Here is a 17,496-nt window from a genome sequence, read left to right as displayed (position 1 = left end):
ATGGCCAAACCTTTATTTTCTGACTCAGATTTCATAAAATGCCTATGTGAAAACTTTTAAATTCTACATCATTAAAGAAAATACTGCAGGTTCATTTATCTAGATTTAATACCAGATTGAGACAATTTTTCCGAAATGGAACTCATCCCATCTCTAGTGATAAAAAGCATAAAAAGTATTCTTCCTAGCATTTTATCAACATATGAAGCATCATGATCAATCACAAATTAGTCAATATGAGGACAAACAGGGAAAAAATAACGATTATATTACAGAAGCATCTACTTAGGGACTTCCCTGGTGTTCAGTGGTTAAGACTTCACCTTCCAATGAAGGGGATGCAGGTTCGATCCCTGGTCAGGGAACTAAGATCCCACGTGCCTTGTGGCCAAAAAACCAAAACATAAAACAGAAGCAATATGGTAACAAATCCAATAAAGACTTAAAAAAAGAAAAAGAAAAAAGAAACATCTACTTAGAGCACAGTATTCCATGTGAACTGGGTTCAATGGCTTCAGGGAGGACATCAGTGAGTGCTCAGTCTCCTCCTGTCATAGAAGCTTTCAAATGTTTTGTCAGTCTCAAGCTTTTTGATTTGCTAATATCTACTGTGGTGAAACAATTATGTAAGATTTGTATTCAAACTTGTTCTCATAAAGCAATCTATATATTCAATGCAATCCCTATCAAAATCCCACAGCATTTTTTACAGAAATACAAAGACCCATCCTAAAATTCACGTGGAATCTCAAGGAACCCTAGCTAGTCAAACAATCTTGAAAAAGAAGAACACAGTTGGAGGATTAATACTGCCTGACTTCAAAACTTACTACTAAAGCTACAGTAATAAAAACAGTGAGATACTAGCATAAAGTCAGACATATACATCAATGGAATAGAACAGAGAGCCCAGAAAAAACCTTCCCATATAAGATCAATTCAATTCAACCAAGATACCAAGACCACTCAATGGAGAAATTACAGTCTTTTCAACAAGTGGTGCTGGAAAAACTGGATATCCACAAGCTAAAGAATGAAGTTAGACGCTGACCTTACACCAAAAACAAAAGTTAACTCAAAATGGCTCAAAGACCTAAATGTAAGAGCTAAAAGGATAAAATTCTTAGAAGAAAACATTGGGAAAAAATCTTCATGACATAGGATTTGGCAACAACTTTATGGATATGAAACCAAAAGCACAGACAATAAAAGAAAAAAACAGATAAACTGAACTTCATCTAAACTAAAACCTTTTAAGCACAAAAGGACAACAGAGTAAAAAGGCAACCAATGGAATGTGAGAAAATGTGTGCAAATTATACATATGATAGGGATTAACATCCAAAGAACTCCTACAATTAAACAATGAAAAAACAACCCAATTAAAAATGGGCAAAGGGGGAATTCCCTGGTGGTCCAGTGGTTAGGACTTGGCGCTTTCACTGCACGGGCCCAGGTTCAGTCCCTGCCTGATCACGGAACTAAGATTCCACAAGCTGGGCAGTGTGGCCAAAAAAAAAAAAAAAAAAGAGCCAAAGGATTTGAATAGACATCTCTCCAAAGACGATACACAAATGGCCAATAAGCACATGAAAAAGATGTTCAACATCAAACCCACACCCATTAGGATGGCTATTCTCAAAAATAGAAAGCAAGTATTGGCTAGAATATGGAGAAATCAGAATCCTTGTGCTTTGCCAGTGGGAATATAAAATGGTACAGCTGCTATGGAAAACAGTATGGTGGTTCCTCAAAAAATTAAAAATAGAATTAACAGATGTTCCAGCAATCCCACTTCTGGGTATATACCAGAAAAGAAGCAAAAGCAGGGACTTGAACAGGTATTTATACACCTATGTTCACGGCAGCATATTCACACCAGCCAAAAGGCAGAGGAGCAATCCAAGTGTCCATCAACAGATGAATGAATAAACAAAATATGGTATACACATACAATAGAACAGTATTCAGCTAAGTGTCAGACATGCTGCAAACATGGATGAACCTTGAAGGCATTATGCTAAGTAAAATAAGCCAGTCACAAAAAGTAGAAAAATTGTATGATTTCACTTATTTGAGATACCTAGAGTAGTCAAAATCATAGAGAAAGAAAGTAGAATTGTGGTTGCTAAGGGGCTGGAGAAGGAAGGACAGGGCATTACTGTCTAATGGGTACAAAGTTTCAGTTTTGGAAGATGAAAAAGTTCTGGAGATGGCTGGTGGTGATGGTTGCACAACAATGTGAATGTACGTAAAACCACTTTAAAATGGTTAAAATGGTAAATTCTGGACTTCCCCAGCGGTCCAGTGGTTAAGACTTCACACTTCCACTGCAGGGGGCGAGGGTTCAATCCTTTGTCAAGGAACTAAGATCCCACATGCCACACGGCGTGGCCAAAACAAACAGGTAAATTTTATGTTATGTATATTTTAACACAATTTTAAAAAATGGTTAAAATGGTAAATTTTGTTATCCTTGTTTTACCACAATTTTAAAAAATTGTTCTCAACCTAACTGTCCTCATTACAAAGCATTAAAACTTGACAATTTAATAAACTGTTCTCCTGTTCAACTCTTTGGTTCTTGGGGCTAATCCCTGGGAGTGTACTTGCCTTTTTCTTTTCAAAATTGCAAACTAACGCAGTGAATCAAACCACTAGGATACAGTGGGATATCTACTTTAAACAAACAAACAAACAAAAAAACTCTTTCTACTAATGAAAACAGCATCCATTAAGGGAAAAACTTTGTGAGAACAGAAGGATGTATAGCGGAGGAAGAGCAGAATGTGTTCTTTGACAAACTGTTGCTAAATTTCAGCTTATCAAATAAAAAAAAGCTTTATATACAACTTTACTTTCCTCCTGGTTTAGGTAAAGTTGACCAGAAAAAAGGTAAACCAGTCAATCATCATAAGGCAAATGATCTTTATTCATGGGAAACATACACTATAAGTAACTACCAATAGAATAGCACACAGATTTTAATTTTTACAAATTAAAACCAATGTTTCCCATAGTGGCAAAGTTGGTTAAATGCCTTTCTATACTGGTACTTCTGATACTTCTTAATTCGCTTAAAATGAAGAATAATAAGACCTAAACTTTCCGAGTTTAAGTGCAATTACAAAATTACCTTAAAGTAGTGTTCCTCCAATACTCAATGGCACACCTTTGACTGCCTTTTTTTTTAAATAATTTTTAAAAATTTTATTTATTTATTTTTATTTTTGGCTGCCTTGGGTCTTTGTTGCTGCGCGCGGGCTTTTCCCTAGTTGCCACGAGCGGGGGCTACTCTTCCTTGCGGTTCGTGGGCTTCTCATTGGGTGGCTTCTCTTGTTGCAGAGCACGGGCTCTAGGTGCGTGGGCTTCAGTAGTTGTTGCACTCGGGCTCCGTAGTTGTAGCTCGCGGGCTCCAGAGGGCAGGCTCATAGTTGTGGCGCACGGGCTTAGTTGCTCTGCAGCATGTGGGATCTTCCCGGAACAGGTATTGAACCTGTATCCCCTGCAGTGGCAGGCGGATTCTTAACCACTGCGCCACCAGGAAGTCCCTGACTGCCTTCTTAATATACTGATTGATCTACATGGCAGTCACCAATTTCATAATATAAAAGTTTTCCAACAAGGTGAACTACGGATTAAATGCTAGTTTGAGAAGGCATTTCCTAAGCAACTAATTAAGTTCATGCATCAGAAGAGAAACAGTCAGCAGGACAATGTAGCAGTTAAGATAACTATAATGGGAGTCACATAACCTATTTTCTACTATAAATTAGCTGTGTGATCCTGAGCAAGTCATTCAGATCAATGGTTCCCATACTGTTAAGGCTTTACCCAGAGTCCTAACATGAACTTTCCAATTTGATATTTTGTCAAACACGATTATTTTAAAAATTAATTTCATAAGAGTAGGAAGGGCATTATCTCAAAGTAGAAACAAGTGAGAGGACTTTCCTGGTGGCGCAGTGGTTAAGAATCCGCCTGCCAATGCGGGGGACAGGGGTTCGAGCCCTGGTCCGGGAAGATCCCACATGCCGCAGAGCAACTAACCCCGTGGACCACAACTACTGAGCCTGTGCTCTAGAGCCCGTGAGCCACAGCTACCGAGCCCGTGAGTCACAACTACTGAAGCTCATGTGCCTAGAACCTGTGCTCTGCAACAAGAGAAGCCAACGCACCACAACGAAGAGTTAACCCTGCTCGCCGCAACTAGAGAAAGCCCGTGCGCAGCAACAAAGACTCAATGCAGCCGAAAATAAATAAATAAATAAAAAATTTAAAGTGTAAAGGGCAGGATACTTGGGAGCAGGAGTAAGGTCAAGACTTTTTACTGTATTTGCCTTTATATTAGTCTTATGAACTGTACAAATGTAAATCACCTATGAAAATGTACTAAATAACCAAAAGAAAACCTCTACATACTTCGAGTTTCACAAAAAGGTTTTCCTCTACCCATACCTAATCAACTCTGTTTCGACCCACCATCCATATAACCATACTCACCAACGAATCATTTTATGTAAAGTCTTAAGGCTTTATAGAATGAAACTTGTGCAAGGTTGATGCTCATGCAATATAAAGAATTGTTACAGGGGCTTCCCTGGTGGCACAGTGGTTGAGAGTCTGCCTGCCACTGCAGGGGACACAGGTTCGAGCCCTGGTCCGGGAAGATCCCACATGCTGCGGAGCAACTAAGCCCAGGTGCCACAACTACTGAGCCTGCATTCTAGAGCCCGTGAGCCACAACTACTGAGCCCCTGTGCCACAACTACTGAAGCCTGTGTGCCTGGAGCCCAAGCTCTGCAACGGGAGAGGCCACCTCAATGAAAGGCCTGTGTACCGCAGCAAAGAGTGGCTCGTGTTCACCACAACTAGAGAGAGCCCGCTTGCTGCAGTGAAGACCCAACACAGCCAAAAATAAAATAAATTAAATAAATAAATTTTTAAAAATTGTTACAGTAATAACATGTAATTTTTCCTTCAATCGACATTTTTATGTCTCCAAAATTTGCTCACTAGAATGCCAAGGTATATTTCCTATTTTATCACTATTGATGATAATTTATGAAGTAAAGCCTTTCTACCTTGAACAAAGTCCCCATAAAGGATTTTTAGAAATTCATTTTCATGGACAATAAATGAGTTTTTCAAAAACAATACAGCATTTTAAGTTTCCTAAAATTATAAATTTACCATGGAAAATTTACAACATTAAACCAGTCCGGGGCTTCCCTGGTGGTGCAGTGGTTAAGAATACGCCTGCCAGGGCTTCCCTGGTGGCGCAGTGGTTAAGAGTCCGTCTGTCGATGCAGGGGACGCGGGTTCGTGCCCGGGTCCGGTAAGATCCCACATGCCGCAGAGCGGCTAGGCCCGTGAGCCATGGCCGCTGAACCTGCGTGTCCGGAGCCTGTGCTCCGCAACGGGAGAGGCCACAACAGTGAGAGGCCCGCGTACAGCAAAAAAAAAAAAAAAAAAAATATGCCTGCCAATGCAGGGGACACGGGTTCGAGCTCTGGTCCGGGAAGATCCCACATGCCACGGAGCAACTAAGCCCGCCTGCCGCAACTACTGAAGTCTGCGCGCCTAGAGCCCGTGCTCCGCAACAAGAGAAGCCACCGCAATGAGAAGCCCACACACCGCAACGAAGAGTAGCCCCCGCTCAACATAACTAGAGAAAGCCCCCGCAGAAACGAAGACCCAATGCAGCCAAAAATAAATAAATTAAATAAAATAAATTAAATTAAAAAAAAATAGAACACCTGTCCGTACCCTCTTTCAATTTCTCTCTTGTTCAGGTTATGAGCATAAGCCCTGAGATGCTATTAAAAGCAGTGACTCACCTTGTTTACCTGAACTTTGAATACAGAGTATTCATGACAAAATTGCCATCCCAGATATGAGTGGGCCTCTAGACCAGTGATTCTCAACCAGGGGTGATTTTGCCCCACAAGACATTTGGCTTTGTCTAAGGACATTTTTAGCTGTCACAACTGGGTGGGTTTTACTGGCACCTAGTGAGTAAACGCCAGGGATGCTGCTAAAGCACAGGAGAGCCCCTCACAAGAAAGTATTATCTGGCCCCAAATGTCGATACGTTGCTGTTGAGAAACTTTGCTCTATCTAGATAGTAGGTCATAAGTAACCCTAAAGGAAATGATCCATCTGCTATTAGAGAAAATCAGAATGGACCCTCTGTATGGTGTGTGCCTTTGACTCTTTAACATAATCTTCAGGAAAAAAAAAAACCCCTACAAAGCTTTTGCTATAATTTGCTATAAAATGTTGTACACAATTTCCATGTGCTTTTAACTAATTGTAAATATAGCACCTGTCTCAAGATAGGATATCTATCTTTTAAGTGTGTTTATGAACATGTATACATATACATATAGGCCTATATAGGCCTGGAAATTTTTCCAAAAGAAAAATTTCAATACTGGTTATCTCTGAAGAGTGGGATTTGAAGGGTCAGTAGGGGTGAGAAGAACTTTTACTTTTCATCTTATATCTACTATCTACACTGTTGAACTTTTTTACCATAGGACTATATTACTTTTATAATTTTAAAAGGAAGATGTCACACACATATACATACAGTATATGCATACATTCTTAAGACAAAAGATTAAAGATCATAAACCTCACCAAAATCCTTTCTTTAGGAATTTTATTTTCCTTTTACCTTACTTAAAAAAAAGACTACAAATCTAAAGTTAACATTTAAAAAGAGATTTTTAAATAATTTTCAACCTGACTTCTATTCTGAAAAATGGGTACATTTCAAAATAATCCAATGCAAGTTCTGACTCTTCTATTCAAGGCCTTGGACAGCTAAGGAACATGCTCAGCATGCCTGAAGAAATACAAAACAGGTATTCACCCCAATGTTTAAAATAACAAGAACCAAATATCCCAAACGGTGACATTCCCTAAGCTAGCACAATTCTAATATAAAAAATTTACAAAAAGATCCAAGCCCCTTCTTCAAACTAAAAGGTGTTTTGACTTAGCCAGCGAGGGAAAGTACCTTGTTTTTTCTCAGCTGTAGGCTCTGATAATGAATAGAAAAGAGGTCCTTAAAGTATCCACATTTCTGTATACCAAATGTACAGAATTTCAACTAACTCTAGAGCAAATGCACTGGGCCTCCACATTTCTTACTCATTTCTCACCTAGTCCTGCCCCATTCGGGGAACAAGACAAACTTCACTCTCAAACTACAAACCAACCCATCTCTCTGAATGTCTACATTCTAAATATTTGGTTCTAAAACATTTAGGTATGATGAAAATAAAGGTTCTATTATTATTCATCAAATGCCAGTTGGGTGAGTGTTTTTTGAAGAATATTATGTATGGTCTTTTCACACTGGAAATTCAAAGTTAATAATATGGGAGAAGACACTCATCTTGTCAGAGAAAAAAGAAAATCCAAGAAATTTCCTTGGGAAAAAAAGGTCATTTCACTCACAAAGGTATAGACTATATCCTACCACACATAATATACAACAGACACTAGATATTCCAGGAATTTCTTCTCCATGTCATATGGATGAGCGAACAAGCCTCACATAAATGGTTATTTCAAAAGCTCATTTACCCAGATATAACACATGAGCCCATAGAGTTAGATTCATAACTTCGGAAGCTCACTAGCACTCTACCTCTGAAGAAATTTAAGAATACTACTGAAGTAAAAACAAATGTGTGATGTTTCATCTCATCAATGACAATTATGCAAAAATGGTCCAGAAAATCAAGGACATCATCCTTCTATCACATCCAGACCAAAGCAAACCTTTTCAGTCTCTCTTAGAAGTTTCAAAGAAAAATAGACTCTAATCTTTTAGAGCCTAAAGATATTCCCACTTTATTTCCTAGGTAAAAGGTAAATGTGTTCTAGGTTCATCTCTCATCAATTTTCATTCAAAGTCTAAATGAAAGCCTTACACAAGCCCAGGAGTGGAAGTGCTCCAGAGAGTCTCTCCCTAACTGCCTACTCAAATAAAATCCTGTCCCACCTTGGCTTAGAAGTTATTTCTCTTATAGTGAAATTCAAAGATACAGATATTCAAGGAACTATCTCCTTTACAACCCACACAGTTTTTTCCAAAGCAAAATATTGGGGTTAGAATACACTAAGGTTTTAAATCTAAAGGAATTCCTGTTCAGACCAAGAATGGCAAGACTGTGCACTAAATGTATTCTACAACCCACAAATGCAGTGTCTCCTTATTCCTCTCAAATACAAAAGCCAGGATAGTTGTACATATATAGAAATCCCTGTACTTTAAGACCAACACTGGAGGTTAAAATGTCATAGGGGGTGAACCAGGCATCTTAGAACCAAAATAGAATACTCTGAGCACTTAGAACAATAGTCATCACAAGACAGTACTATAACCAAGCCAAAGTCAAGGGAAAAAAGTGCAGATATAAAACATCTCCTTTTGCTCTAGAGCCCAAAAGTTGATGCCTACCATTCTAGGTTGCCTAGACCTAAAAAGGCCCAGTATAAGAGTTAAAAGAAACTAAGGACCTGATAACAAATTTCCCTCAGTGCAAAAGGTGTCCATACAGGGCCTCATCTTCTCCAAGCCTAAAAATCTCCAGAGTTCAGCTATCCAGCTGTTGCGAAGCTCAAAGATGCAATGGAACTTTCTTTTCCTGTCTAACTTCACACAAAGTTCCAGGCGCAAGACTCACGTGATTTTTCAGCGCAAAAGCAGAGAGCTCCTTAGTACTCACCTGTCTCAAACTATAGAGGGGAATTAAGACCCCTCCTTAAACACACAAGTAAGGCATAAGGCAAATAATGTCCAACCCTGCAACTCTGACGAGAGACACAGTACAGCGGCAATGCTCTTTAGGCAAGCCAGCTCTGTCTCTCTGTCTCTGTCTCACTCTCCCTCTCTCACCCTGACCCTCTGTCTCGCTCTCTCAGTACCAAGGGCAGGGACTCTGGCAAGACCCCGCCCCCCCATCTCCAAAGCGGGGTGGGCGGGAGGTGCCCGAGGAGTCCCGGTTCCCGCGCGAAGCTCAGAGACCAAAGGATTCCCTATTGTGGGTCTATGGATGGTGACGGGAAGTGGTCCGGCTCGAGCCGCGGGCTGAAGAGTAAGCCGAGGGCGCACTAGGCCCGCACCGCTGCCACTGCCGCCATGGAGCCGATCGCTGTCAGAAAACGACTCCGCCTGAGCAGCGGGAGGGTGGCCCCTGCCCTGCGCCGGCCCAGAGAGAATTCGTGCCTCAAGCTGTGTGGGAGGCGGGGGTCCCCGAGCCGTACCTCGGACACCTCGTCCTCGTCGCTACCAGAGGCACCACCTCCACCCCCGGTCCTCAGGACGGCAGCCGCCAACTTGAAATCCAGCGCCGCGGCGTCCCCTCCGCCCGCACCGCTGCCGCCGCCACCGACTCCCGGAGCCGGCCCGGCCTCCCCAAAGAGTCTCACGGTGCGGATTCCCAGTCCGACCCCTCCCGGCGGAGGCGGCTCCGAGGCCCCGGCTGGGGCGGATCGCGGAGCCACTGAGTCCAGATCCTCCTCAAAGGAGGTGCCGCCGCCTCCGCCGTCGGTCAGCATGGTTCTCACGCGAAGCCGGAGACGCTGCCGAGTCACTCGCGGCCGCGGCCACCGCCGCCGCCAATCCCGGGAAACGAGAGGACCAGCAGGAGGAAGAAGCGTCTCCTTCCCCCCCCGTCCCAGCAGCGCCACTAACTTCTCACTGCCTAACCTGCTGCCTCCCGCCCCCACACTCGCCACTGGCTGCAGCTCCCCAGCGGCTGCAGCTCATTGGCAAAGGCGAGCCGTCGCTCAGACTCTTCGTCACGCGCCGCTCCCTGGCTCGCAGCCCCCAAGCTGCGTTGACCCGCGCAGGCCTAGGCGGTTGCGAACACCCGCCTACTATTCCCCACGTGCCGACTTCCGGTCTTTTTCTATGTCTATTGGCCAGTCTCGCTGACTATCGCGTCACGACCTTAAAGTGGATTAGTTGGCCTTGTGGTCAGTCATAGTGACCCCTGACAATGGAAAACTTCATTGGCGACAGAAAATGTCGGTCACTTTGTCACAGGACGTCGCGTGGTACAATTGGCCGGTAAGTGTACCATTCATCCCGCCCCCATCTGAGGTGACGGGAAAGGGTTGGGGAATTTCCACACTTGATTAAAATGACGGCCGAGGTGACGACCTGCAAGAATCGGTGAGATTTGGAGTGAATTCACCCAGCGCTTAGTGAGGCTCTTACGTCAGTGGTGCAAGAGGCGCGGAGGTAACGCAGTCCCCACCTGTCGCTCTCTGCCAGGCGCGGAGAGTTGCTGCACGCGGATTGGAGGGAAGAAGCTGTCAGTCTCAGGTAGGCTCCACCTTCCTGCCCGTCCCTGGTTGGAGGAGCGGCGTGTCAGTCACTAGAGAGGTCACCGCCTCTGGGACAGGGGAGGCTGTGTAAACTCTGCTTCTGGCTCTTTGGGCGGGAGTAGGGGGCTGGGAGAGACGATCGAGCGGGGTCGTTACGGCTGAGTGCCTCCCGCCTTTCCGAGAGGAGCCTAGCCACACGAGCTGAGGGAACCAGAGAACTGTTGAGGATGACCGCCCGGTGGCGATTCGGCCAGCCCGCGTGCCAGGACGTGGCTGGGCGCGGCAGTTCTACAACCTGCGGGCGGGGTCGCCCCTCGGGGCCGCGTTCTCTTGCCTGTGGAAGGCGGCGGGCCTGAGGGCTGGACAGCGCCATGCCTCAGTACCGGGAACTGTCCCACGAAGGAGGGTGGGAAGGCCGTGGACAGCGCGCGGAATCACACCGCGGGGCTGAATGCAGTGGTTAAGAGTGCATGATCTGGAGCAATTTCGAGTTCTGGTGCCGCCACTTACTTACTGTGTGACCTCCGGGCGTTAGTTGTTTAGTCTCTGTGACTTTCAGTTCGCCCGTCTGTAAAATGGGGCTAATATTAATACCTCCCTCATTGAGTTGTTGTTATGAATAAATTGGTAATAACGTCAGGCGCTTAGCAAAGTGCCAAACTTACAGCAAAGACTAACTTTTTTTAGTTACTCTTCCTTCAGGAGTCCTCCACCTGCCCCCTGGCTCCTGCCAGCCACACTAATTGTCTCTGTGATGCAAAACAAGGCTAGCTAAGGGCGTCTTCCCCCCTCAGAGGAGATCTCTGTACCTCTGTTAGCTCTATCTCTCTATCGCCTTTGTCAATAAAGAGGGCTTTAAAAGAACTAATGCTCTAACTAATCCTGTGATCAAAGATCGCAAGAAAGGCATTTGGGGAAGTTTGTATGGCAAATGTTCTTTGACCCTGAGAATGTCCATACGAGTTTAGCCAAGAAAGATTGGCTAAAAGCAAAAGCTTTGGCATTGTCTACTCTCTTGCAACTTTAACAAAGGGCCTTGTATATCTTGATTGTGTAATTTTTAATATTTCACCTCCCTTGAACTGGAATCTGAAAATTCTACAAAAAATGATTTTTAAAATGACTTTAAAAATCGATTCTGCCAAGCATTTATTTAAAGAGCAATTCGAAGATTGTGAACATTTTTTTGGCTTGGTAAATGCCCATTTTGGCATTTCACATGTCAAAAAGAGACAGTTTTCTATGAGAAGAACATTTTAGGTAAATGTTCTTTCTAGATAATACATTGTAGAAAATGTGGGGAAAGTACCTTTTCTAGAAAACTATTTTGATGTAAATGCCATGAACACTGGCTTTAGTTAGAATTTGTGGAACTTAATTAGCTCATATCTTCAGTAGGCATGTGTGACTAGGTCACAACTCAAACTAATAGCGCCAACAAAAGAAACCCAGCACTGCCCAACCCACTTCAGAGCTGGATTATCCAGAATTGGTATGGCTACATCCTTAGGCAAAAACAGGTATTGACTGGTGCAACATTACAAAGGAACTGCTTGTCATTTCTACCACTATCACAAAAATAATTTCTGATGCAGCTACCTGAACAAACTCTGTAAATTCATTACGTGAATCTCAAGGACAGAGAAAGGAAATCTGGATATATACATTTCCCCCAGTATATTTGAGAGAGAAAAATACACTCTCTACTCAGTCCCTAGCAACCAACCCTGAGTATAACTGTGAGTATAATGATCAAGCAGTGATCTTTGTTTCACCAGGACCTTTACCTAAGACACTTGTTTTCAGTAGTTTGACAGTCAGTATTGGAGTTAGGAACTCTCAATCTCCTAGATTTTGGTGACTGCTATATAGATTGTATATTAAATATAAATTAATATTTCCATATATGCCACATTCATGTGGTTTTACAAATGTGAAAACTAATTGAGAAATATCAGGTAATACATTTGATGAATATATAAAGTCATACTCAATGTATTCAGTGTAAAATATCAATAAGTACTAATGTGATTTAGTGGGTAACCTTGGTTTTGATATATATTAAGATGGTATTTACTACTGAAAGAAAAGTAATACACTGATTTTTCAAAGGCTGAATAAGTAGTGGAGCACAAAATCCCTCTTAAAAGTATATTTGTTGGAAATTAACATTAGAATAAAATATTTTCCCACAGAAAACCAGTGGGAATATTTATTAGGGTCTAATTTAACATGTTTCAAAGCACTCTCTTCCTTTTGATCATCTTTCAGACAGGGAAGGAAAAAGGGAAACTGTATAGTCCAAGGATTTTTTTAACTTTGAGGTAATAAAAGGCTTTATTCCTCATAAGAAATATGAGATTGACAACTAAATTGTAGATACAGGGACTTTAGCTACATGTAGTTCTTTTACATGCAACCTGCATTTTCTCAAGACATTTAATTTCTGCATGTCAGTCCATCTCAGTTCAGCCCATGTATATAAGGAAAGAAGGATAAGTAAACCAACAAATTTGTTGCACTTGGATGTTATGTCATTTAACCTTTATAATAACCCTATCAAGATTTCACCCAGGGCTTCCCTGGTGGCTCAGTGGTTGAGAGTCCGCCTGCCGATGCAGGGGACGCAGGTTTGTGCCCCGGTCCACGAAGATCCTACATGCCGTGGAGCGGCTGGGCCCGTGAGCCATGGCCCCTGAGCCTGCACGTCCGGAGGCTGTGCTCCGCAACGGGAGAGGCCACAACAGTAAGAGGCCCGCGTACCAAAAAAAAAAAAAAAAGAAAGAAAAAAAAAAGAATTCACCCATTTTACAGATAAGGAAATTGAAACTCCAAAAAGGTTATATAACTTGCCCAAATATATAAGGCCAGTATATTAAAAGGCTAGGATTTGAATTTATTTCTGCCTGATCCCAAAACCCATGCTCTTCCCACTGTATCACTTTGATTCCATGGTACCCTCAAAGGTAGAGGAATTTCATCAATCAGGTAAACTGATATAATACTTCAACCATTATATCTTTATAAACCTGCTAATTAGGACTCTAGGTAAATTATCCCTGACTGCTACCAAATTTGATCTCTCTCTCTTTTGTAACAGTTGGAAACATTTAATTTAAAACTTATCTCCTGGTTTCTCCAACTATATTGTTAGTTTCTTAGACCATGTAATTTCACATTAAAAAATCTGAATAGTTAATATATTCACATGGTTCACATTTCAAAAAGAATTTTAAAAATACGATGAAAGTAGTCCTTTTACTTTGTCCACTGAACACCCAGATCCCCTCATAAGCAAACCATGTTATCAGGTTTCTAAGTCTCCTTCTAGGAATGTTTATACATATATAAGCAATTTCGTACCTGTCTACTTTTTTAACACAAATGGCAGCATACTATACACACTTCTGTATCTTGCTTTTTTCACCTGATATATTGTAGAGATATTCCATGTCAGTATGTAAAGAGCTCTGTAATTCTTGTTTACTGCTTCATAGTATTCTGTTAACCAGGCATACTATAATTTATTTATCCAGTACTATAAACTGGATAGGAAACTATTGTTTCCTATAATAAACCTACTCTCTATCCTCCAGGAAGTTCTGGGCACAACTTAGTTCAATTGAAAAACCATAAAATTGCAACCAGGCTGAAGGCTACCACTTATTTGAGCTATACTTGAATATAACTGCAAGATGTAGGAAGTGGGCATGTTTTAAAAAACAAGGAGCTATGCCTGCAGCTGGACTACCCCACCACATAGCCTAAGAAAATTATACCAAATTATTCAGAAAATTTACTGAGCCTACCTGAAAATGGGAAAAGTGTGTATATATATATATATATATATATAAAACTTCTAAAACTAACAAGTATATAAATACCTCTTGTAGTAGAATCACTCAGGTTCTCAACAATGGAGAGAGGAGAGAACAATTAATACCCATATTCATTTTCTTCCTTGGGGTTCTATCAGGATTCCTTAATCCTTGAATTGTTTAACAGAGGACAGCATGTCAAGGAGAATATGCAATAGGGTTGAGAGGAAGTAGTAGGATTTGGTGGGAGGGTCTCTGAGTTGAGAATCAGAAATACCAAATCTACTTCAAGTGACTAGTATACTTCTGTGCATGATGCTGTGCTCCTTGACCAAGAAAGTTTGTGTGTCCAGTTGACCTTTTGAGGTACACTTTAAAGGTACATAACTTAAGAGACATTCCATACCACAAAACATAGTCATCACTTTAAATCAAATATCATACATGTATGGAAAAAGTATGGTAGGTTACATGTAAAACCAAGATGTTAATAGTAATTATCTTTGGGGTAATAGATTTGTACGGAGATTTATAAAATTCTTTTTTTTCTTTTTTGAATATTTATATTTTCTAGGCTTTTCTTTTTTACTTTTCCACAGTGAACATATACTTTATGTGTAATAAAAGTTTTTTCAAATATTTCAAATTAGTTTTGCAATTTTTTCACATGTACATTCAACCAACATTTATTTAATTCCTGTTGTGTGCATGGCACTTTGCCAAGTCTTTAGAGAAAACATAAAAGAAGCAGAAGATAATGTACTTCTTTTCAGTTACACTGATGCATATACTTATTGACTGATGATTAGGTAGATAAAACGCACGTGGGGATAATAGAGAACAGTCTTAACAGAAAGACAAATTCAAGACACTATAATAAACTATTTTGCAGTATTGAGTAGGTAGAAAGTAATAGAGAAATCAAAATAGAGTAAGTTTATTTAGGAAAAAGCTTTTTTTTTACATCTTTATTGGAGTATAATTGCTTTACAATGGTGTGTTAGTTTCTGCTTTATAACAAAGTGAATCAGTTATACATATGTTCCCATATCTCTTCCCTCTTGCGTCTCCCTCCCTCCCACCCTCCCTATCCCACCCCTCCAGGCGGTCACAAAGCACCGAGCTGATCTCCCTGTGCTATGCAGCTGCTTCCCACTAGCTATCTACCTTACGTTTGGTAGTGTATATATGTCCATGCCTCTCTCTCGCTTTGTCACAGCTTACCCTTCCCCCTCCCCATATCCTCAAGTCCATTCTCTAGTAGGTCTGTTAGGAAAAAGTTTTGATTATTATCATTTTGAACTAGGAACTAACTGAGGGAAATAGAAGAGGTAAAGCCTTCCAAATGGAAAGGAATGGTTAAAAGAATAACTTGGTCAGTGCAGAGAAATCAGAAAGAGGATTAAAGAGAAATTTGGTTAAAGAAATGTTGAATACTGGACTGAGGGCTTTAAATTTCGGTTCGTAGTTACTGAAAAGCAAAGTTACCAAGATAAAAATTGTCAAAGGGAGATTACAACTTTTTGTTTTGTTTTGTTTGGGCTGCATTGTATGAGTTGGGATATGGAACAAGGAGGTACTGGAGTCTAGGAAACAAGCAGTCTTGCTGTTGTGCTTAGGCCAGGTGTGAGGTAATGAAAGCCTGAGTCAGGGGAGTGGCTATCAAAATGAGAGAATGGAACTGTCAGCAAGCATAAGAATCAGCATGACTTGATGCCTGATGAAATGTGGGGAACAGTAGAGTTAGGAACAAAAGTTACTCTAGAGAAATCAATACAAACTTTCTGAAGGGAAATGTGGTATTATGTATCAAGATCCCTTCTTTAAATTTTTATTTCCTCCTATTAGAATGGCTAAAATCCAACAAACTGACAGTACCAATTGCTGGTGAGGATGCAAAACAACAGCAGCTCTCATTCATTGCTGATGAGAATGCAAAATGGTACAGCTATTCTGGAAAAGAGTTTGGAAGGTTCTTACTATGCTAAACATGGTCTTACCGTACAATGCACAATTGCACTTCTAAATATTTACCCATTGATTTGAAAACTTATATCCACATAAAATCCTGCATGGGGAAGTTTATAGCAGCTTTCTTCATAATCATTGCTTCTGGAAGCAACCATGGTGTCCTTCAATAAATGAATGGGTAAACAAAGTGTGGTACAGCCATACAATGGAATACTATAAAAAGGAATGAGCTGTCAAACCATGCACAGACAAAGATGAATTTTAAATGCATATTGTGAAGTGAAAGAAGCCAGTTTGAAAAGGCCATATATTGTATGATTCTATTTATATGACATTCTGGAAAAGGCAAAACTATGGAGATAGTAAACAGATCAATGTGCCAGGGGTTGAGGTGGGGGAAGAGTTGAATAGGTGAAGCACAGAGGATTTTTGGGGGTGGTAAAGTTCTGTATGATATTGTATTCTGTATGATACTGTAATAGTAGATACATGACACTATTCATTCGTCAAACCTATAGAACTTTACAGTACAAAGAGTGAAATTTAACGTATGAAAAAAAAATTTTTTAATCATTTAGTAGTCCAGAGGATCCCAGAATGGAATGCAGACTATGGCAAAAGAATCTAATTGTATCACAAATGTGCAAAACAGGACTTCCCTGGTGGCACATTGGTTAAGAATCTGCCTGCCAATGCAGGGGACACAGGTTCAAGCCCTGGTCTGAGAAGATCCCACATGCCGTGGAGCAACTAAGCCCATGCACCACAACTACTGAGCCTGAGCTCTAGAGCCTGCAAGCCACAACTACTGAAGCCTGCGCGCCTAGAGCCCATGCTCCACAACAAGAGAAGCTACCACAATGAGAAGCCCACGCACCGCAACGAAGAGTAGCCCCCGCTTGCCGCAACTAGAGAAAGCCCGTGCGCAGCAATGAAGACCCAATGCAGCCAAAAATAAATAAATAAATAAGTTTATTTTTTAAAAAAAATGTGTGAAACAACCTCACTGAAGGAAGTGAAGGAAAAATATACTGACCTACGTAACTTTGGAAATGAGTGGTGGCTCTAAGACTAAAGACAAAAGGAACAGCACATAAGCGCTGTACTATGCTTGATCAAGTTGTTTCCCATGGAGATTATGCATTAACAGTTCTGAAACCACTATGTATGTGTACTGGAACTGAACAATTATGTAAATGGATGACAGATTGTGGGAGCCTACTTTCTCACTGTTAGAGTGGGAGGCTACAGATGAGCAAGGGGAATAGGCTAGAATGATCTGTGTGGTGATGGGTTAGAGCTGGAAACATGAGTATGAACTCATATTTAGTTTACTATAGTTACAAGTGAATAT

At 41.2% G+C, this 17,496-nt stretch overlaps 1 protein-coding gene and 1 long non-coding RNA gene across 13 annotated transcripts in view; one reads left to right on the top strand and one right to left on the bottom strand.

Moving 5' to 3' along the window:
* Positions 1-9,736, bottom strand: part of LOC114893208 (ankyrin repeat and KH domain-containing protein 1) — a 122,741-nt gene extending 113,005 nt beyond the window's left edge. For 7 of the 12 annotated variants that reach the window (XM_029218831.1, XM_029218832.1, XM_029218838.1 and 4 more), the window contains exon 1: positions 9,286-9,736. In XM_029218831.1, coding sequence (XP_029074664.1) covers positions 9,286-9,579 — 294 coding nt within the window. In that variant the 5' untranslated portion in view covers positions 9,580-9,736. The remainder of the gene's footprint in view (positions 1-9,285) is intronic. The other 5 variants (XR_003792849.1, XR_003792850.1, XM_029218834.1 and 2 more) reach the window with 1 other exon arrangement.
* Positions 9,737-10,132: 396 nt separating this feature from the next.
* Positions 10,133-17,496, top strand: part of LOC114892467 — a 51,942-nt gene continuing 44,578 nt past the window's right edge. The window contains exons 1-2 of the long non-coding RNA XR_003792735.1: positions 10,133-10,198; positions 10,301-10,351. This is a non-coding gene — a long non-coding RNA (uncharacterized LOC114892467). The remainder of the gene's footprint in view (positions 10,199-10,300; positions 10,352-17,496) is intronic.

This window comes from Monodon monoceros, unplaced genomic scaffold (assembly GCF_005190385.1).
Source record: "Monodon monoceros isolate NGI ecotype Baffin Bay Population unplaced genomic scaffold, NGI_Narwhal_1 Super_Scaffold_12, whole genome shotgun sequence".
Lineage (NCBI taxonomy): Eukaryota > Metazoa > Chordata > Mammalia > Artiodactyla > Monodontidae > Monodon > Monodon monoceros.
The sequence above is the reverse complement of the archived record's forward strand: the minus strand, read 5'-3'. Positions and strand labels throughout refer to the sequence as shown.